The 21,801-nt window shown below is 40.8% G+C and overlaps 1 protein-coding gene across 3 annotated transcripts in view; it reads right to left on the reverse strand.

Moving 5' to 3' along the window:
* UBE4B (ubiquitination factor E4B) overlaps nucleotides 1-21,801 on the reverse strand; it is a 124,667-nt gene that overhangs the window by 19,519 nt on the left and 83,347 nt on the right. For all 3 annotated transcript variants that reach the window (XM_055305180.1, XM_055305178.1, XM_055305179.1), the window contains 10 exons: nucleotides 18,597-18,653; nucleotides 17,878-17,994; nucleotides 17,681-17,779; nucleotides 17,071-17,184; nucleotides 14,989-15,187; nucleotides 13,236-13,374; nucleotides 9,634-9,733; nucleotides 8,147-8,274; nucleotides 7,295-7,393; nucleotides 6,169-6,404 (listed from right to left, as the gene is read on the reverse strand). In XM_055305180.1, coding sequence (XP_055161155.1) covers nucleotides 6,169-6,404; nucleotides 7,295-7,393; nucleotides 8,147-8,274; nucleotides 9,634-9,733; nucleotides 13,236-13,374; nucleotides 14,989-15,187; nucleotides 17,071-17,184; nucleotides 17,681-17,779; nucleotides 17,878-17,994; nucleotides 18,597-18,653 — 1,288 coding nt within the window. The remainder of the gene's footprint in view (nucleotides 1-6,168; nucleotides 6,405-7,294; nucleotides 7,394-8,146; nucleotides 8,275-9,633; nucleotides 9,734-13,235; nucleotides 13,375-14,988; nucleotides 15,188-17,070; nucleotides 17,185-17,680; nucleotides 17,780-17,877; nucleotides 17,995-18,596; nucleotides 18,654-21,801) is intronic.

Consider the following 21,801-nt stretch of genomic DNA (forward strand, 5'->3'; position numbering starts at 1 on the left):
TTCTTTACAATGAACTAAGTGTCATTTTATTAACTGTATAAAAGTGTGAACTGGGGTGCCTGGGTGGCCCAGTTGGTTGAGCATCCAACGACTCTTGGTTTCAGCTCAGATCGTGATCTCATGGGTGGTGAGACTGAGCCCTGAGTTGGGCTCTGTGCTCAGTGAGGAGTCTGCTTGAAGATTCTTCCCCCTGCCCCTCTCCCTGCTTGTGTGTGCTTTTTCACTCCCTTAAATAAATAGATATATCTAAAAAAAAAAAACAAAAAACAAACAAACAAAAAAAACTGTGAACTAAAGTGTAGAGCTGACTTAAAACAGAGTCTACTTGAGAAAGACACTGGGAGGGCTGATACAGAGCCTCTCCTATCCTCAAAATTGCCCGTAATACCTGTACCACATCCTGAGCATAGCAGAAGTCAAGTAATAACTGTTAACTTACTACTTATCAAAACACACCCCTCCCAACATTTAAAAAATGTCATTCCTCATGCTCCCTCAAAACTGTAGCAGCCTGAGTTCTACTTCCTAAGTCCGAGTTCTTAAGAGGCCTGAAATGAACAAAATCCTGGCTGGCCTTGCTACCCCGATGTGTACTGTGCTCCCTAACGCAGGTTATCTTGTTGATTCACTAAGCTGCCCAGGTCTCAGGGCCTTTACACTTGCCGTCCGGGCTGCCTGCCACAGTGTGGCTGAAATCATATGATTCACTCTTTTGTCTCATTTCCAATACTACTCCGAAGTAACCATCTCAGAGACCTTCCCTGACTGCGCTTTTTTTTTTTAAATTATTTATTTATTTATTTATGATAGTCACAGAGAGAGAGAGAGAGAGAGAGAGAGAGAGAGAGAGAGAGAGAGGCAGAGACACAGGCAGAGGGAGAAGCAGGCTCCATGCACCGGGAGCCCGATGTGGGACTCGATCCCGGGTCTCCAGGATCGCGCCCTGGGCCAAAGGCAGGCACCAAACCGCTGCGCCACCCAGGGATCCCCCTGACTGCGCTTCTTAAAGGAGCATCATGCCCTCCTATCTGAAAGTATCTTATTTATTGGCTCCGTGTCTATCTCCCAACTAGAATGACTGGCTCACAAGAGCAGTGACTTTGACATCTTCACCATTAGGCCTCAGCACCCAAACCAGTGCTGACACACAGTAGGAGCTTTATGTAAAATTAGCCATTGAATCTTTTTTTAATATTTTTTTAAAGATTATTTATTTTTATTTATTCATAGAGACACACACACAGAGAGAGAGGCAGAGACACAGGCAGAGGGAAAAGCAGGCACCATGCAGAGAGCCTGACATGGGACTTGATCCAGGGTCTCCAGGATCATGCCCTAGGTTGCAGGTGGCACTAAACCGCTGCGCCACGGGGGCTCTCCTTAGCAATTGAATCTATTTGGGCTAATGCTGACTCTGCTGATTTGGATCTGCTTGGGGAAGAAAAGTCTGGAAGTAAGTCTTAGTTATCAGTGTTCTTCCAAGTTCTGAGTAGCCAGGTTGGGAGAGTTGGTCCTTAAGGAAGTGACTGCTGGTACAAATGAAGCACTTGATTTTGGAACTTAATTTTAATTTTTTTTAAAGATTTTATTTATTTATAGAGACACACACAGAGAGAGAGAGAGGCAGAGACACAGGCAGAGGGAGAAGCAGGCCCCATGCAGAGAGCCTGACGTGGGACTTGATCCTGGGTCTCCAGGATCACGCCCTGGGCTGCAGGTGGCGCTTAACCGCTGCACCACCGGGGCTGCCCCTAATTTTAATTTTTGAAACACAAAATTGATCTTATGCATTTCCTATGCTAGGACATTCCCTGGGGGTAGAAAAGAGGAGATCCATATGCCCATCTCTAGTTCACATCTGAGAGTCAGGATCTAAGTCAACAGGTTTTATTATGGGGCTGATGCATGAGTTGAGGGCTGCCTGTAGTCCCACGGGAGGGCTCTCTGGGCACTGGTCCTCTAGGACCACCGCAGTTAACAGCGTAGCAGTCAGGAGCACCTGTGCAAAGGTCTGCCTGCTGAGGTTGCTGCTACTCACTAACTGCTGACCTTCAGCAAGCTTCTGAACCTTCCTAAGCTTCGGGTTGCTCATTTGTAAGATATTTATAGCACCCATCTTGACATGGCTGTGCAGATTAAATGAAAGGATTAGTGAGGATTCGATAAGTGGTGGCTATTATTAGCATAGGTATCATCCCTCTAGGACCACAAACATGGTTCAGGGCCAGAGGGCACACCGCTTGGTGGCAAAGGGGAAAAGGACATCCTGGGATCTTACCAGTGGGGTTCCGCCAGGCCCAGGACTGGTCTCCCAGGAAGAGGCCCACCCCTTTGCATATACCTATACCCCAGCCCCATGCTTTATTCCAAATAAGCCATAGTGACAGGTCCAGGGCACTAACTGAGTATAAAATATATTTAACTAAATATTTTTTGTTTTTAATACTAACAACATAATTTATTGCAGAGTAAGTTCAGATAACTTCTTAAAAAGAAAAAAAAATAAAACCATGGACGGTTCTACCATTCAAAAATAACCAACTCACTGTTAGTATTTTGGTATATCTTCTTCTACACCGTTTTCTATTGTATAGATGTGTACCAACACGTGGTTATAAAGTACATGTTGCTTCATTACTTGACATTTTCTTTACTATTACTTAACCATTTAATGTAAATAACATATTATTTTCACATCCACTTTATGGATAAACTGTAATTTACTTAATTTATCCACAGCTGGAAGAAATTTAGGCTGTTTTTAGTATTTTCACTACACTGCACTATAAATGATGCTGCTGTGAATATCATTATAAACATGCACTCACATTTATAATTATCCCCACATAATATATTACCAGAAATTAAGCTTACGTGCAAAAGAGTGAGCCGTTTATTTAGCTGCTGTCTCTCAGCCCCCAATCCACTCTTCTATACTTGGCTTTGCAAGGCTGGGGGCAGGGACTCTGCAAGTTGGGTTCGCCAACAGGGGGCGCTGCGGGAGAACTGGAAAACTAAAGGAGAGCAGGCACTTGGCAGTAAGAAGGCTGCTCCTGCCAGCAGTTCTTCCTCCTAGCAGCAGCAACTTCCAGTTTCCAGCTCCATTCCACAGCTGCAGAACTAGCAAGACTGCACCCCCTCAGAGACATGAGCTGGCCAGTGTCCTTCCTCCAAGGTCTAGGTCCAGTTTGGTCCTCATCCTTATTTGAGCTGCTAGATTTTATTAACTGCAGCCTCTTCCCTGGGTTCCCCCAGCTCTGGAGACAGATGATGATTGCTTCCTGAGCCTATAATCTGCCTTATACCAAAGATCTTATTTGCCTTTCTGTCCTCCGGTATCTACTTGGCCAATTCCTTATACAGTTGATCCTTGAACAACATGGGTCTGAACTGCATGGTTGCACTAACATTTTTTTCAATAAATATATATACAGAACCGTAAACGCATTTTCTCTTCCTTCTTTTTTTTTTTTTTTTTTTTTTTAAGATTTTATTCATTTGACAGAGACAGCACAAGCAGGAGGAGTAGCAGGGGGAGGGAGAGAAGCAGACACCCCGCTGAGCAGGGAGCCTGATGCAGGACTCAGTCCAGGATCCCAGGATCACGACCTGCACCAAAGGCGCCTCTCTTATGATTTTCTTTTTTTAAAAAATATTTTTATTTATTTATTTATTAGAGAGAGAGAAGCAGGCTCCATGCAGGGAGCCTGACATGGGACTCTATCCAGGGTCTCCAGAATCACACCCTGGGCTGAAGGTGGCGCTAAACCGCTAAGCCACCAGGGCTGCCCTCCCTTATGATTTTCTTAATAACATTTTCTTTCCTCTAGCTTACTTTCTCATAAGAATACAGTGTATAATACATACAACATACAGATATGTTGACTATTTATACTAGTGATAAAGCTTCTGGTCAACAGTAGGCTGTTAATAATTAAATCTGGGAGAGTAAAATGGTAAAAGTGGATTTTTGGATGCGTGGGGGGTGTCTCTAACTTCCCATGGTGTTCAAAGATCAACTATACTTATGTATATTTTTTCTTTTTAAAGATTTTATTTATTTATTCATGAGAGAGAGAGAGAGAGAGAGAGAGAGAGGCAGAGACACAGGTAGAGACACAGGCAGAGACTCAGGCAGAGGGAGAAGCAGGCTCCATACAGAGAACCCCATGTGGTACTCCATCCCAGGTCTCCAGGATCATGCCCTGGGCTGAAGGTAAGCACTAAACTTCTGAGCCACCCAGGCTGTCCTACTTATATATTTTTTAAAAATATTTTATTTATTTAAAAAAAAATATTTTATTTATTTGAGAGAGAGAGTGAGAGAGCACAAGTTGTGGGGGGGGGAGCAGAGGGAAAGGGAGAAGCAGGCTCCCTGCTGAGCAGGGAACCTTATGTGGGGCTCAATCCCAGGACCCCGAGATCATGACCCAAGCCGAAGGCAGACGCTTAACTGACTGAGCCACCTAGGCACCTCAGGTCAACTGTATTTAAACTGTATTAAAATAATGGGTATGTTTCTGGTTTCCTTACTGGACCTTGACTGATACATAGGACATATATACTTTAAGGGCTTTTGGTGTAGACTGCCAAATTGCCTTCCAGAAAGGTTTTACCAACTTATATTCTCATAGTTGCATTGCCCTGATTCTGCACACCAGCTGAACTAGGCACTTGCAGGTTAGTGTAGTTCTCTACAACTATGTTATTAGCACTGAGTATTCTCATCTTAAAAATAAATTTACAAAAAACAGGTGAAAAGAGGGACATTACTGCTATTTTAAGAAATGCAAAATCATCTTTAAGTAATCCTGATATGTGCAAGACACTGAATGAAGTCCTGTCCTGTACACATGTAACTTATCATTTGTACCTGATTTCTACCAGGGAGAGAGGTCCTCCCCTACCAGGACTAAGGAATGGAAGAGGATTGGGGAGCCAAGAAGAGGCTTTTTACCCTGGAGTGTTCGTTCTGCTGTTTTCAAAGTGAGGATGTTAACAAAACTTTAAAGAACTCGTCTACTTGCTTTAGGTTTAAGAGGATATCAGAAGCCTGGGGAAAAAAAAGAAACTTTTTTTGTTTTAGGTAATCTCTACACTCAGTGTGGGGCTCCAACTCACAAACCAGAGATCATAAGTCGCATGCTCTATAGTCGGAGCCAGTCAGACACCCCACAGAAACTACTACTGGATGTTACAAAGCAAAGTGACAAAGGAGAAAGGAAGTAGACAGACTGCTGGAACCCTCAGAAGTGAAGACAGAGGTGACAGCACCAGCTCCAAATGAGCAGGAACAATCTTGGTCAACAGGGAAGGGATGTGTCACTGATGGCTGCCACACAGAGGAATCCTCAAACTGCTGTTCTGCAGTGAGCAGCAAACGGCTGCGCTCTTGGACAGCCAATGTTTCTTCCCAGAGCATGGCAAGTACATCCTATTAAACCCTAAAGACACTTACTGTGTGCCCAGAATGTGCTAGGTTCAACAGAAGACAAGACAGACAAGACACACTTCCTTTCCTGTAAAATGTAAAAACTGGAAGGAAATTGTGCATTAGTATGATCCTATGCCTTTGCTACCAGACAGGTCAATAGGTCCCAAGGTAATCAGCTTTATGAAAATACATTTGTACTTCAAAAGCCAAATAAAGCCTAAAAATCTGGAATCCAATTCACCCAGAAGTGGAGGACCTCCTTGCTGAGTGTCTAATGTGTTCTCAGTCTGTTTAACCAGTGTAACCCAGCACCTAGAACAGTGCCTAGCTATTAGCAGGCACTCAACAAATATGTGTAGATTGAGTGAATGAGAGAAGATTCCCTGATATCCTGATTCCATTGATTTGAGCGGGGTTGAAAATTAAACCTTTTTTTAAAGTTCCTTGTTTTACCCTGTTCTGGAAACTATGAGTTATATGACAATATTACAAAAGTACCTAAAAGTTTATCTGGCTTACAGTGGATGCTGCTGCATCATATCACTAGTGTGTAGAATGGTCAGTATGATATTTCCACCACTCAGGCAAAAATAAGCCAACAGTACATGCTCTGCCAGCAGTGGGATTAGTAGGTTATACCTGTAAGTGGCCATCAGGATGTTAGCTACCAGATTTAGAGTAATTCCATCCACTGGCTTTAGATGACCTTGCCTACCTAAATACTCAGAACCTACCTGTATAAAACTTCATCAGTGAAGGGACCAACAACTTGGTGGAGAGAGGATGGTTTTCAATCATTTCAAAAAACTTCTGGGTTCGTGGCTGAACAGCCGGGTTGGTCATAAACATGACTTCTACCAGTTTTGCCACCAGATATGGATTTCGGATGTAGTTCTGGTTACACAACATCACAACGAGGAACATCACAATATCCTGAGTACAGGGCTCATACAGCACCTGAGGAGAGTATCTGGAGAGAGGCAAGAAGAGCAAGAAATAAAGCTCTCAGAAACTCTAGCTGGGTGGGTGCTGGGGTCATCAAGCAGGGAAGTGGGGGGCCATAGTTCTAGGAGCCAAGACACTGAATTCTCTTCAACTTGCTGAGTTTTAAATGACTGTTTACTTTAGAACTAGAAAGATTTAAAATCTATTGTGTCTACTGGCTGAGCATGTTATATTAACTTATACTATTTTAGGAAATAAACCAAAGCCATGATTAAATTATGAGGTGAGTCTCATAAAAGATCTTCACTACTGAAAACACTTAAAAATTTTTTTGGTTTAAAGATTTTATTTTTAAGGAATCTCTATACCCAATGTGCGGCTCAGACTCACAACCCCAAGATCAAGAGTCACATGCTCCACTGACCGAGCCAGCCAGGTACCTCTAAAAATTTTTCCTGACAGTGGTTTTAATTAAAAAAAAAAAACTCAAGTGTCAGTTATAAACTCAAACCATTTCTTTGTAAGCTTTCTCCAATGTTATAATTGAGAAAAATTTTAGTACAAAATATAGATGTGGGTATTTCTGGCTTTTGAATGTTCACTTAGATATTTATAAACTGTTTGCTCCTTTTGTTTCTCAGAAACATGTACTTGATTATTAGAAATTCAACTCAATTTTCAGAGAGTATATTCTTATCAGCATTGTTAATCCTCCTTCTGTCTTGAAGATATTATTGGAACTGGCTTGGTGCCACAGTTGGATTTATTTTTCCAGTCTCCAGGCAGCATTTGGTTACAGCAGTTACATAAAAATTTCAGGCAGAAAATGGAGGGCTTGCAATACAGTTCATAATACAATATATACATTATGTATAAAAACAAATCAGAACCATGGAGTATATCAAAGGCACTTACTGTACAATAAAAAATAAAAATTCAGCAACATCTTCTACATAAAACTCAGGCAATGCTGCAAATACCTTGGGGACATCGGAGTTTAAAGGCAGTGTTATACTGTCAAAGAGAATAAAGCACAAGTTACAAATCAAAATCACGGCACCTGAAACTATAAGGATTATTACGCAGCTGTTACAAATAAGTATTTTATTGGGGGAAAACCTCTTACAGGCCAGGAGACCAGAATCTGAAATGAACAGGGCAGAATGAAGGCAGTGGATACACTAGGACGTGCAGGAGAGTTTTCTCTTTTTATTTATTTTCTGCTATGGTTAAGGTAATAAAATAAGAACATAGAATGGTGATACTTGGTCACTTTATGCAACTCAAACTGTTTTGAGACAACAGTGCTACATATATACTTCAAATAATATTTTCTACCCCTGTAGAGGGCCTTTGGCCAACCTCATCAACATCAGGGACCCAGAGATTTTACAGTAACAATTAACCAATAATAATTGGTTGGTATTTTCCTGGACCCAGTGCTTAAGAGGACCTAATATCCTGTATCTCTTGGTTTTAGTTTCCAATTTATAGATTTCCTCTTCTGTCAATCTCTTGCCAATTTGTAAAAAGGAAGAGGCCAAAATTAAACTAATAGGTGCTAACACTCCCTTCTTATTGTAATTACTGGGAAAACACTTATTAATATTTACTAATTTTGCAACCTATACAAGTACAGTCTAGAAACTGAAGAATGGACTCTTGATAATGTAAGGATTTGGGGTTTTGGCTATTGACTGCAGGACAGAGAAGACGACACAGACTAAAAGGGGAGAGAGGAGGTGAAGGGGAAGGTGGCACACTCACTCGGGATAGGCGGGGTCCAGGATGCGGAGCAGCAGCTGGATGAGAAGGCCATAAAAATTCAGACATCTTCTCAGAAAGCTCTCATCAAGTAAACCAGCATCAGCACAGGCCTTGCACCGCACCAATTTCTGTGGAAGGAGGCACGCCCCCACCCACAGATTAGTTGGTAGCCAAGCACCTGCAACATTGACTGGCCAGGAAATGGGCCAGGAGGTGGAAAGTCAAGGTTCTAAGGCTTTCTTGAGCTTCATCTCTAACTAGCTATAATATGCTGGTCATGGAGCACACAGTAAAGGCTCAAAAAAGTAGTTATTACCATTATTTTTAAATAGCTTGACTGGGGGACATGCTTGATTGGGGAGGTGCTTTGATGTCAGAGATGGTTAGTGGAAAGAGGCCAGACAAATCTGCATCTGAATTCCAGGTGACCACTTACAAGCTGCCCCTGGGCAAAAAACACTTGTCCACTGAGGGTCCCACGCCTGCCTCAGAGGACAGCTGTGAGAAGGAAATGCATGCATTGGCACATCAGTTTAAACGGTTTCCCTGCTCCTTCCAACATGTCCTATGGGGTGCTTAAGGGGGTCTACAGACCCCAGAAAAGGGCCCCTGGTTTATTCTGCATTCCAAGCAGGTCTAGTCTATTAGTAAATAAGACATATCTATCTTAACTTGCACCAGAAAAAGAAGTTAAAATGTCCACATATCCTCCTAATTTTTTTTAAAGATTTTATTTATTTATGAACGATAGAGAGAGGCAGAGGCATAGGCAGAGGGAGGAGAAGCAGGCTCCAAGCAGGGAGCCTGATGTGGGACTCAATCCTGGGACCCCGGGATTATACCCTGAGCAGAAGGCAGACACTCAACCACTGAGCCACCCAGGCCTCCCTCCTCCTACTAATTATCAGAAAATAGAACCAGCTAATATTCAGTTTTATAATTTGAACAAAAACATATAAAAAATACATAAAATTGCTGTCTACACTCCCTTCCTTGTACAGCCTTTGCCCAGCATCTATCTGCAGCTGTGTCTCACCAGTGTCTACAGTTAGGTTCTGTGCAGTGGATCATTTCTAATGACAAATGAAGATTGAGGGATGAAGGAAGGTAGGGGCGGGGGTCTTCCCACTGCCTCGAGTCCACTTGGTCACATATTGTAAAATGCATGGTTGGCACACTGGCGCCTGTGCGTTTTTGGTCACGGGGCTGGGAAGATCTTGCAGAAGGGTGAGAAAGGCAGGAAATGACAAAACCAGAAAGAATTCATGTTGACACTGGCATAAGCACCTGCCGATTCTGTCCTGATTTAAATACTGTATGTAGACCCAGGTGACATTACCAACAAGTTTGAAAGTGCTGTGTTTTACCTTCAGGGAAAAGAACAATGAGGAAAAAGGATGCTACATGGCTCACTCAAGGCACACATTCTGGTAGGACAATTGCTATTATGAGGCTGATTTATAATGACTTCAATTAACTTTACAAACCTTAAGCTGAGTTTTGCAGCGCTTCAGCATTTCACGGTGTCTGGTTGCCAGTGGGGAATCTTTCCATTGACTTTCATTATTTTTCAAATCTTCCACAGTTCTGAAACCAAAGACTGACAGTCAAACACAAGAAGACACACGGATCCATCTTATCTGTTCATTTTGACCATTCTGATGACTCTCTTATACACATTTCCTCCCACATTTTAGCATCTTTAAAGTCACAGTATTTCTTAAAATTGGCAGAATTTTTCTTTCTTACTGGTTCCTAATATAATGAGTGTCTTAAAATTGATGGTACTTTAGATTTAATGAAATATAGTAATTTCTTTTGGAAAGAAATTCATCGTTTCCTTATTTCCCTGGGAGGGAGAAAAAGAAGTCCTTCATGAAAATTCAAGGTTTTTCTGCCCGGCCAATTATCCCAAAACCAAAGGCTAGTTCAACAATGGCAGTTCCTTTTCCTCTTCTGTAATCGTTCCACTCCACGTGGAATGCTCTTCTCTGAGATTATCTTTGTAGGTTGCTCCTTTACTTTCTTCAGCTGCCTGCTCAAATATCACCTGCCAGTTAGGCCATATGCTGCATATAAAGACTGGCTGACTTAATGCTATTTCAAATTATCTCTATCAAGACAATGTATAGAAAACTGGAAGTTGGTGAATTTTTTGAAACTACCCTTTCCGGGGATCCCTGGGTGGTGCAGCGGTTTAGCGCCTGCCTTTGGCCCAGGGCGCGATCCTGGAGACCCGGGATTGAATCTCACATCGGGCTCCGGGTGCATGGAGCCTGCTTCTCCCTCTGCCTGTGTCTCTGCCTCTCTCTCTCTCTCTCTCTCTCTCTCTCTCTCTGTGTGTGTGTGACTATCATAAATAAATAAAAATTAAAAAAAAAAAAAAGAAGAAACTACCCTTTCCCAGACTCCCTTGCTGGTGGTGAATCTGCCCATGACCTAGCTTCCATCAAGAGGTAAACCCTCACTGAAGGCAGAAGTGAATACTGGGGAGTAGCAGCCACACAGTTTTTCTGGAGCACAGTGGTGGTGGAATTGTGCCTCAAACAATAACAGAGGCTCTACCATCAGGATGAACTCTGGTCAGGTTAAAAGGAGAACTCCAGGTACAGACTTCACTTTCATAAACTGATGATCTGACAGAATGACTGCAGCCACTGAGACTGCCGAGTGGTGCGTATCTATGCAGCAAATGGGGAGGAGATGGCACTGGTAGGTGCTCCGAAGCACTGTGGGATGGCAGACTGGCCTGACAGCCTGCCTCTAGGGAGCCACATGGAACAGGTAGTGGAACAATGAGGAAAAGTGCAAGGCAGCCTTGTCTGGCTTCCAACTGGGTGGTCATGACAACAAGTGTGGTGACAAATTTGTTTTTTCAAACTGCTGTAGATTTCAGAGCACCTGCAATTATTACTTCCCTCCCACATTCTTGTTCCTTACCATGGAAAGAAACAGATCTATAGGTTTTATGGGCTGGGACTTGAACATCTTTGGGACATTGTTATTCTACCTACTACAATTGTAGTTGCAGAATGTGGGTGTGTATGTGGAATGGATCCTGGGGATGCTTGATCAGCAAGAGTGAAACATGTGAACATCCTTCTACATAGGACTAAATTCATTGACACGGTTTTACCTACCAGAGATCCTGGATTTAAGATTATCATGACTAACTGAGAGGGGTTTTAAATGTGTGCCCAGCTAGTGGACTCAAACTGGGAATTGACAGTGACCTATGCTGAGTGAAGCTGAGCTACCTGGTATCCCTTGACATAATTTAGACGAAGGAATCTAAAGTTTAAGAAACTGAGATATTAATATTAATATACCATGTGTGATTGGCTCAGTCTCTCTTCCCAAAACACACCCTTTCGCCTCCCATATCCTAGAGGAAGTGTCTCGTATCACAGCACTGGAAAATACACAGGTGAGGGGAATACCAACATCTTTGCAAAGCACAATAGTGATTGTCCACAGTGGGTTGGGAGTGAAAGCAGTCAATGTTACCATTGAAATGGATCATCCAAAGGCAGTAAAAGAGATGGGATCCCAGAGCTCCAAGATGAAGAAACAGACAAATTCACAGTTTGAAATTACATAAGCCTTTCTCAACAAATGATATTATAAGCTGATAAAATCAGCAGATAGAAGAAAAATTTGAATAAAGGATTAACAAACTGATTAGATATGACCTAACCAACAAATATGAGACTGTGTAATAAGCCACACAGAAAGCATACTCTTTTCAGGTCTATATGGAACATTTACTCATGTACATGTTAGGCTATAAAGCATATTTCTTTTTTTTTTTTTTAAGATTTTATTTATTTATTCATGAGAGACACACACATAGAGAGAGAGAGGCAGAGACACAGGCAGAGGGAGAAGCAGGCTCCATTCAGGGAGCCTGATGTGGAGCTCGATCCTGGGTCTCCAGGATCAGGCCCTAGAATGAAGGCGGCGCTAAACCGCTGAGCCACCCAGGCTGCCCTAAAGCATACTTCAATAAAGTTCAAAGTATATAAATCGGAACACGTTCTCTGACCACAATGTAATTTAGCTAGAAATCAGTAACAAAAGATAGACAAATCCCCCAAGAATCCAGAATTTTAACAATATATTTTTCAATAACCCACAGGTCAAATAAATAATAAAAATTAGAAAATATTTTGAACTGAACAGTAAAATATGACATACCACAAAGAGGGATGGAGCTAAAACCACGCTTTGAGGCAAAGAAACAACTTAAATGCATATAAGAGGGCTGAAAATGAATGATGTAAGGTACCAGTCTTAAGAGGCAATAGAAATATCAACAAAAAAGCAAATCTAAACTAAAAGAAAGTAGAAGGAAATAATGAAGATCCTGTAGACATTAAAATGATGAAGATATTATGAACAAATTTAGGCCTAGAAATTTTGAAACTGTAGATGTCACAGAAATATTGACACAAGATGAAATAAAACTGTAAACAGTCATATATCTAATAACTGAATGAAACACAATTAAAAACTTTCCCATAAAAGAAAACCCAGCCTAGGCAGCTTCATCAGTGAATGTTTCTAAACATTTAAGAAAGAAGTAACATAACTGCTATATAATAAACTCTTCCAAGGAACATAAAAAGAGAATACTACTCAACTCATTCTATATGGCAAGCATGATATTGATACCAAAATCTTTTTTTTTTTTTAAGGTTTTATTTATTCATGAGAGATGCAGAGAGAGGCAGAGACACAGGCAGAGGGAGAAGCAGGCTCCATGCACCGGGAGCCCGACATGGGATTCGATCCCGGGTCTCCAGGATCGCGCCCTGGGCCAAAGGCAGGCGCCAAACCACTTCGCCACCCAGGGATCCCTAGTAACCACATTCCAAGTGTTGAGAACTCTTAGAAATCAAGGTTGGATCACTCTGCCACCTAAAGATCTCTGATCGACTGAGGACCATGGATGTGGAAGTAGAAGCAGATGTTGCACTGCAATCTATATACTCCCCACATTCAAATCTACTGGTCACAATGGAACTGCTTGCTTTTTGAGAGCAGGTGGTTCCTCAGGCGACCCCAGGACATGGAATCAGGCACATACCTATTGAGCTCCCGGATGGCCCGCAGTCTACGGATATAGCGACGGCAGCTTGGCAGAATGGAGAGGTGGTGGGCGTGCAGGGTAAGAAAAAAGCATTCTGTAGGAAATTTCGGCTCAGAAAATGGAGGCTGGTCTCCATCTAGGAAAAATAACATAACTCCCTAAATATCTTATCACTTTGTTTCTGGATTATCTATTTATTTATTTAAAGATTTTATTTTTAAGTAATCTCTACACCCAATGTGGGGCTCGAATTCACAACCCTGAGATCAAGAGCTGCAAGCTCCACCACTAAGCCAGCCAGGTACCCCTGTTTTTGAATTATTTACAGATATACAATAGTAATCTGAATTTCCTTCAATTTGAATCTAATTCCTATTAGTATGTATATTCTCAACAAGTATATTTTATTTTCTATGATATACACTGCTTTCATTTATTCCCAAAAGAAAAAAAAACTGTCTCTTGGTAGATTTAGTTTAGGCCTTATACATTTATTAAAGTTTTACATTTTGAAAAACACGATTCTATTAAACATGACACATATTTTGCCCCATTTTTAAATTTTACATATTCATTTTGTCTCCCTCTACAAATAACATTTATCTATTAAGATACTGTATATACATATTGTCTGATGATATGCTTCATTTCCTAAATCATTATAAATTTATTTCTCTCATGGCTGAGTCAAATCCTCTATTTGGTGTTTTCATGTTTTATTATTTTATATATATACACATATGTACATAAAATAAAGTATGTATATAAAATAAAGCATATATGTGTATATACATGTATATACATATATGTATATACACACATATACATAAAAATATGTGTATACATGTGTGTATATATACACACATGTATACACACACACATATATTTTTAAATGTTTAACCCATTGATTCCTCTGGAATTTACTAGTCCATGATATGATTCCAAGATGATATCAGTGGCTACCCATTCAAATGACACTAATCAAATACTAACTTTATTGTTCATCAGCTACTTACTTCTTATTATAGTTTACATGTTTTTCTGTAATATATGCACCCATCTGATCATGATGCTGCCTGGTAAGCATGGAATCTCTATCCTATTCCATGAATGACTTTATAGTATTTAAAAAATAAACACCATAGGGTTTTGATGTCTGTCATTAACATGCTTTATAACATAGAAAGGAAAAAGATCAACAATTGTAATACCTTTAAAAGATTCATATTTTAATACGAACAAATTCATCAAGATCTATGCAATATTTTATGAGAAGTTTAATTGGTATATATAAAATCTTTATCATAATTAAGTCTCTGCGGGGAGGAGGGCGGGGGGTGGGGGTGAATGGGTGACGGGCACGGAGGGGGACACTTGACGGGATGAGCACTGGGTGTTATTCTGTATGTTGGTAAATTGAACACCAATAAAAATTAATTTATTAAAAAAATAATTAAGTCTCTGCTATTATTTTTATTATATTTCTTTTTCTTTCTTTCTTTTTTTGTTTTACTCTGAGTAGTAGTTCTTTCTACTTGTTCTATGTATCCATTTGACTTTGGCTAAGCCAAATAAGAACCTTTTTATTGCATTAATTTTTATTGTGTGTCTCTGGCTCATAAATTCATTTTCTGAAGAGAAAATAATAATTTGTGAGGAATCATTAGCATCCAAATAAAATAAGTTTACAAAAAGTTTTTAAATAAAAGGGCAGCATTTTAATGACCTCATAATGAGCAATGTCACTCACAAAGTTCAGCCAGCCAGTCATTCACATCCTCCATTGTCGCATTCACTCTCGTCTCGTCATTAGGAAGAGTAATCCGACACCTTGGGTGGAATATATATGTGGGATCCACCGTCTCTAACTTGATCTTTGTACTTAGCTGCTGCAGCACCCAAAGGAAATTCAGCATGAATCCATCTGTAGATACCAATCTATCATCTGTCTGTGGATTATGAAAAAAAGATTTAGAATAATGATTTATTTTTTTAATATTTTATTTATTTATTTATTTATTTATTTATTTATTTATTTATTTATTTATTTATTTATTTATTTATTTATTTGAGAGAGAGAGAGGCAGAGACACAGGCAGAGGGAGAAGCAGGCTCCATGCAGGGAGCTCGACATGGGACTTGATCCCGGGTCTCCAGGATCACAACCTGGGCCGAAGGCGGCGCTAAACCGCTGAGCCACCAGGGCTGCCCTAGAATAATGATTTAAATGGAAATTTTGGCACAACTTTATAAAAAAGGAGACCAGATATTCGTCCCAAAGTTGGTGAGAGGACATATATGGTCACTGTTATCATTCTCCCAGCAGGTGCCCTCTCATGGAGTAGAAATCCTCTGTGAAGCATTTAATATGTTTACTGAATCTCTGGAAAGACCTTGGAAGTCTGTGATACTGTTAATTTTACAGAGGGAGAAACTAAGGCTCAGAGAGGTAAATGATTTGCCCAAGATCTTCAAAATTAACTAAGCAGAAACACAGTAAATGTTGCTTCCTTTCTCTTCTTTATTTCCCATCAAGAACATCAAAACCCTAGTTTCACTCAGCACCACTAGCAGTTTTTCTGGTCCACATCATTAATGAAGTCCTATATTAATAACATAACAATTATAATGATGGTAGTTACCATTAGTTGTGTGTCCATGGTGCACCAGGCACTGTTCAACAGCATTATGGATAGTAAACCCAGAGTTAGGTACCATTATCACCCCCATTTAGCATGTAGGAAACTGAGGCACAAATAAATGTCTATGGTCCCACCATCAGGAAATGGTAGCTGGGGCCAGCAGGAAACCCAGGTGATCTCTTCTCTATACCTTTTTTCTTTTTCTGAGTAGAAATGTCACATCATTCACCATTACTTTTTAGTAACATAGGAAAGATGCCCTTTTAACTTCTCTGTGCTTGCAAAGTAAGTCCAGGCTATTGTTCCTCACCAGATCTGATACACCTTTAACCTTGTAACTGGTCTCCTCAGGTCTGCTTCTGACCCTCCTCCCACCTTAGTCCATTCTCCACACAGCACTTTTGGTGGTTTCCTTTCTGCAAACCCTCCCAGTGGCTTCTCATTACAGTTCTCAGCACGTCAGCCCCCACCTGATGAAGCCACTGCCTGCCCCATTAGCCCATGACTCGCCACTCTCCTTCCTGTATATTACCCTCCAGCCACTGAAGTCTGCGTGTGGGGTTTGTTCCAAAGCTAGATCATTCTCACCTTGGTGCCTTACATGTGTCTAGAAAACTCTTCCCAGCCTTGTAATGGCTGACTTTCACATCAGCAGGTCTCTGATCAAACATCACCTCTTTAAAGGCATCTTCCCTACCACTTGATCAAAAATCACTCCTGTACCTTCCTTCTGGTACTTCCATGGTCATTCTCGAGTCCTCTACCTTGCTTTATTTGCTTCACAGATTTTACAACTGCCTGAAATAATATTTTTATTTAAGATTTTATTTATTTGACAGAGAGGGAGAAAGAGCACAAGCAGGGGGATCAGAAGACGGAGAGGAAGAAGCAGGCTCCCCGCCAAGAAGGGAGTCCAATGAGGGGCTCAATCCCAGGACCCTGGGATTGTGACCAGAGCCAAACGCAGAAGCTTAACTGCCTGAGCCACCCAGGTGCCCTTGAAATAATATATTTATACGTCTACTCATTTAGCCTTTGGAACATAGGTGGCACAGAGGTAGGAAGTCCTTCTATCCTGCTCAATATATAATGTCTCCATTTCCTAGAACAATACCTGGTTGGTACCGAGTAAGTACAAGTTAGATGAATGAATTTAGTGAATCAATAAAAAAAGTCTTTTGGAATCCTACCTGCATCTGTGCTTTCTTCATATTGGCATTGACGACAGCTGCCATGTAACCAAGAGCGGCCTCACGGGTCTCACCGTTTAACAGAATACTATGCAGAATCTTGAAAAGCTCTTGCTGGAATTTATTTTAGAAAAGAAGAAAAAAAAATTAAGACTCAATTTTAAAAACTATTCCTTTTGACTTCAAGAACAGTGAGGCTTTTTCCCCCCCTTCTCTCTGGAGTGGGGGAGGCAGGTAGTTATAGTTTTAATAAAATGGCCCTTGCTATGGTCTTTTCAGGACAGGATCAAAATTACCTTAACTACACGTCATTAGTCCATAATTTTGCTGCTGAAAGTCTCAGGACTTAAGACTATCAATCTATACTTGGGACACATGAGTCATCAAGGAGTATGTGCAAACTAACAGCACTCGCTCACTTTTAGGTTTTACAAGCCTATGAGAGAGAGAGGATAGAGACAGAGCATGGCCACTAGCCTCAAAACCAGTGCCCAGTGATACCACATAGTACTGTGTTGTGACATAGTACTGTGGCATATATATAACACAGGTTATATATATATACAACTCTCTGTTACTTGTCCTTTGAATTAATTTACCAAACACCTACCCTTCCCAGCTCCAAGTAATGCTGCAGTGATTGGCTGACCACGCGAGTGTTTTCCAGGGTAATGGCAGGCCCTGAGAAATATTTTTCAACCACTTTAGCCTGGAAAGAGAAGGGTAAAATTCCATTGATATATAATGTTTGTTTGGGAAGGAATCTGAACATAAGAGCAGCAAAGTCCAAATGGCCACTGTACTTACGTCATCTTCCGCAAAGACTGAGAAACTAAAGAAAGCTCCCAAATAAGACAGTCTCTGCAGCTCCCGCCCAGAGCCAGGGCTTAAGGATTTCGGCAACCACAAGGGCAAAGAAGCCACCTGCGCAAAAAATAGAAGAAGCGAGTCAAACTACTAAGCCAGCAAGTGAGGGAAAAATGTCATGAACAGAGTTCTCAACAGCCAACCTGTTCAGCTGGTTCTCAGCCATCAGTACAATGGCTGATGGTTAACACAAAAACCCAAAGCTTGCAAATGTGCTAGAATCCTAGGATCTCTGTTGGTATTTTCTCATCTCAGATGAAGGGGGAAAAGCCTCCAAATCCTCTATATTTTCACAAGATAGTCTTTTTTTTTTTTTTCACAAGATAGTCTTTTAATTCTGATGTTTCGAGAAGCTCTTTGATAGAGTTCAGATGAACTATTTTTACACTATCAAAGGACTCAACTAAATTTTCCCATAGGATTTATTCCTAGTTGCATAATACTTGTACAAAAATCACAGAAGAAAATAAATAACTTCATCTTACACAGTAACACACACAGGGTTAACCAATTTAACTGAGAGCCACCCAGACGTGTTACCTGCATCTAATCTAAAATGTCCTCTAAGGGCTGTTTTTTCACATAATGTTACTTTAAAGGGATATCTTCTGAGTTACACATTCATTGAATATGTGCAAGTCCATCGGGGAAGCACTCACCAAATTGCACACGGGGTGCGTCTTCCCAAACTTGGTTTCACAAAGCTCACCTAAAGCCTAGAAATAAGATCAGACATGTCATTTATTGATTTATCTATTTATTTATGATCAGAAAGTGTCATTTAAATGTATTCCATCTTAAACTGACTGCTATGTATAACACCAAGGAACAGCTTTAATGCTGTTATAAATACATATACATTCCTTCCAAAATACTAACAGCTTTACTGCTTTTCTGATAAGTTAACACCTGCACATCATAAAAAAATGTTCAGATAAAACAGAAATACAAAATGAAACTAAGAATCACCCATAAAATTTACCCTAAGAGATAACCTCTACTGATATCTTGGTTTACAGCTTTCCAGACATATTTTTGTACATATACACATTGAAATCAATGCATATATATTTTTTTTCAATGCATATATTTTTACAAAAAGTGATTTTTTTTTTCACATAACATCTTTCCATGTCAAAGATATGCTTCATAAACTCTAGATGGCTAGTCTTGCCAGTGCTAAACTATAAATAATTACTACCTAATAAGGTACCAAATTCAGAACATGTTTAAAAGTATTACTTGGTTTCAAGAGCTCTGATATTTTTGACAACTCCAACATTTTCCTTTGGAGCTCCAATCATTTTTACATTAGAGAATCAGGAAAAAGAGCTTTTAGGGACATAAACACAGTTTAACACAGCTGTGTATTCCAACCAAAGAGTGAATTTAATTTTCTGTGCTGTGAACATAGCCACCAGAATTCCTAAGCCAGCCAACAGAAGCTGCTTCTGAGTCAGTGCATTTAGGCACTGACATGTCTTTGAGGTGCCTCTGAGAAGGAAAGGTTCTCACTGAGCAGTGCAGGGGTTCTCAAACCGTGCTGTCCATTAAGATCACCGGGGGAGGTTGGAAGGCCCAATGCCAGGCCCCATCCTTACCACACCCACAATGTACAGAATCACAGTGTATGGGAAGCTAGGCATCAGGTGTTTTAAAAAAATCTGCAGGTCGGGGATCCCTGGGTGGCGCAGCGGTTTGGCGCCTGCCTTTGGCCCAGGGCGCGATCCTGGAGACCCGGGATCGAATCCTACATCAGGCTCCTGATGCATGGAGCCTGCTTCTCCCTCTGCCTGTGTCTCTGCCTCTCTCTCTCTGTGACTATCATAAATATATAAATAAAAATTTAAAAAAAAGAAATTAAAAAAAAAAATCTGCAGGTAATCCCAGGATATGACAGCATTAGGATGCACTGAGCCAGAGAATAATCACAGTTGTTTCTGACTCTAGCTCCAGTGGTCTTCCTCTTCCTGCTCCCATTGTCCTTCTGCACTCCCTTGGCTGTATGAGCATCAATAATGGTACAAAATAAAACTATTGTCTGTCATAATGGAGGCCTTTGTCTTTTGACCAAGAAGAACATTTTGTTGATATCTGACCCAAAAGCTGAAACATCGAGCCAGTTTAGACTGCAACAGAAAAGCTAACAATTCTGTGAAGGAACATTTACATCATCTGCTGATAATTAATGTGCACTCAAATATTTCATCACTGAGCTCAAACAATCAGATGGCTTCACTTCCTTTCATCTGGCACACACAGAATAATGCATAGAGATTAACAAAATTTTATTAGAAACTCGAATGGCATGGGCAGTAGGAAGAGCCCAGACATACATCCATTCAAAGTTATTTTTTTGCCTTCTAATTTCCCAGCACTATCTTAGTCTCTTAGCTCCATTTTGATTAAAACTGAGATATGCACCCTTTGTGTATACCTCTGTGTTAGCACTTATCATGGTGTGATGATTTGTGCTTTTGTGGCCTTAAGGTTAGCAGTGGGTCAGGAGCAACTAGTAGAGAGGTGCCTTGTCTAATCATTCCCAGTGTCTGGCACAGCCTAGGTCATCAGTGAGTACTGACTTAATGGTAAAATGGAATTAAGTCAGTAGAGTAAAAGGAACAACCGAAATAAAAATATAGATTTAACCAGGGCCTCAATTTATACAAGATTATATTTATTCATTATATTAGCTAATTTTGTATTTTGATTTTTGATTTTCTCCTTCATATTCTATTTTTTTTAAAGATTTTATTTATTTGAAAGTGAGCAAGAGAGATCACAGAGGCAGAGGGAGAGGGGGAAGCAGACTTCCCCACTGAGCAGGGAGCCCAATGTGGGGTTTGATTCCAGGACCCCAGGATCATGACCTGAGCTCAAGGCAGCTGCTTAATAGACTGAGCCACCCAGGAACCCCTTTTCCTTCATATTCTAGAGTGAAAAATATTTAGTCAGACGTCAAAGTGTTTTTCTCCCCAAATTTCCAAGAAGCCAATTCAGAAAAGTATCTTTTCTGCCTGCTTCTGGTATATTCACAGCAGTCAAGGCCCTCCGTGAGAATGTGGGGCAAAGGTTGTCCACAATTTATGCTTGTTGTAGGTGCCGAAAGGAGCTGAGCAGGTCTGCTTTCCACAGGAAGCTTCAAGGACATGGGGGAGGGGAACAAGAACATTGCTATGAGATTTTTCTGTAGAAAGTCATTGCATAAAACTGGATTACATTTCCTAGTTTAAATCTATCTTCAAAAAAAAAAAAAGAAGAAGAAGAAAAGAGGGCGGCCCCGGTGGCGCAGCTGTTTAGCGCCGCCTGCAGCCTAGGGTGTGATTCTGGAGACCGGGGATCGAGTCCCACGTCAAGCTCCCTGCATGGAGCCTGCTTCTCCCTCTCCCTGTGTCTCTGCCTCTCTCTCTCTCTCTCTCTCTCTCTCTCTGTGTCTCTCATGAATAAATAAATAAAATCATAAAATCTTAAAAAAAAAAGATTTTAATTTATTTATTCATAAGAAATACAGAGACTGGCAGAGACATAGGCAGAGGGAGAAGCAGACTTCCTGCAGGGAGAGCAATGCAGGACTCGACCCTGGGACCCTGAGATCATGACCTGAGCCGAGCAGAAGGCAGCTGCTCAACCACTGAGTCACCTGGTGCCCTAGAAGTCTGCCTTTTTACTTGCATTTAAAATCATGTTTTTTTTAAACAACAAAATTTCATTCCAGTTACGGTATGCCCAATTGCCAGGAGTATCAGAAGGATATCAGCAAGTGGCATCATTTACATGAGCTATATGGTCAAGCAAAGTGCAAAGTGCATTCTGGCACTTGCAGCACTGATTCTCCCTACTAGGGCTCGCATGTGTGGAATCTGT

The sequence above is a fragment of the Nyctereutes procyonoides genome, unplaced genomic scaffold, assembly GCF_905146905.1.
Source record: "Nyctereutes procyonoides isolate TBG_1078 unplaced genomic scaffold, NYPRO_anot_genome, whole genome shotgun sequence".
NCBI classification, from domain to species: Eukaryota; Metazoa; Chordata; class Mammalia; order Carnivora; family Canidae; genus Nyctereutes; species Nyctereutes procyonoides.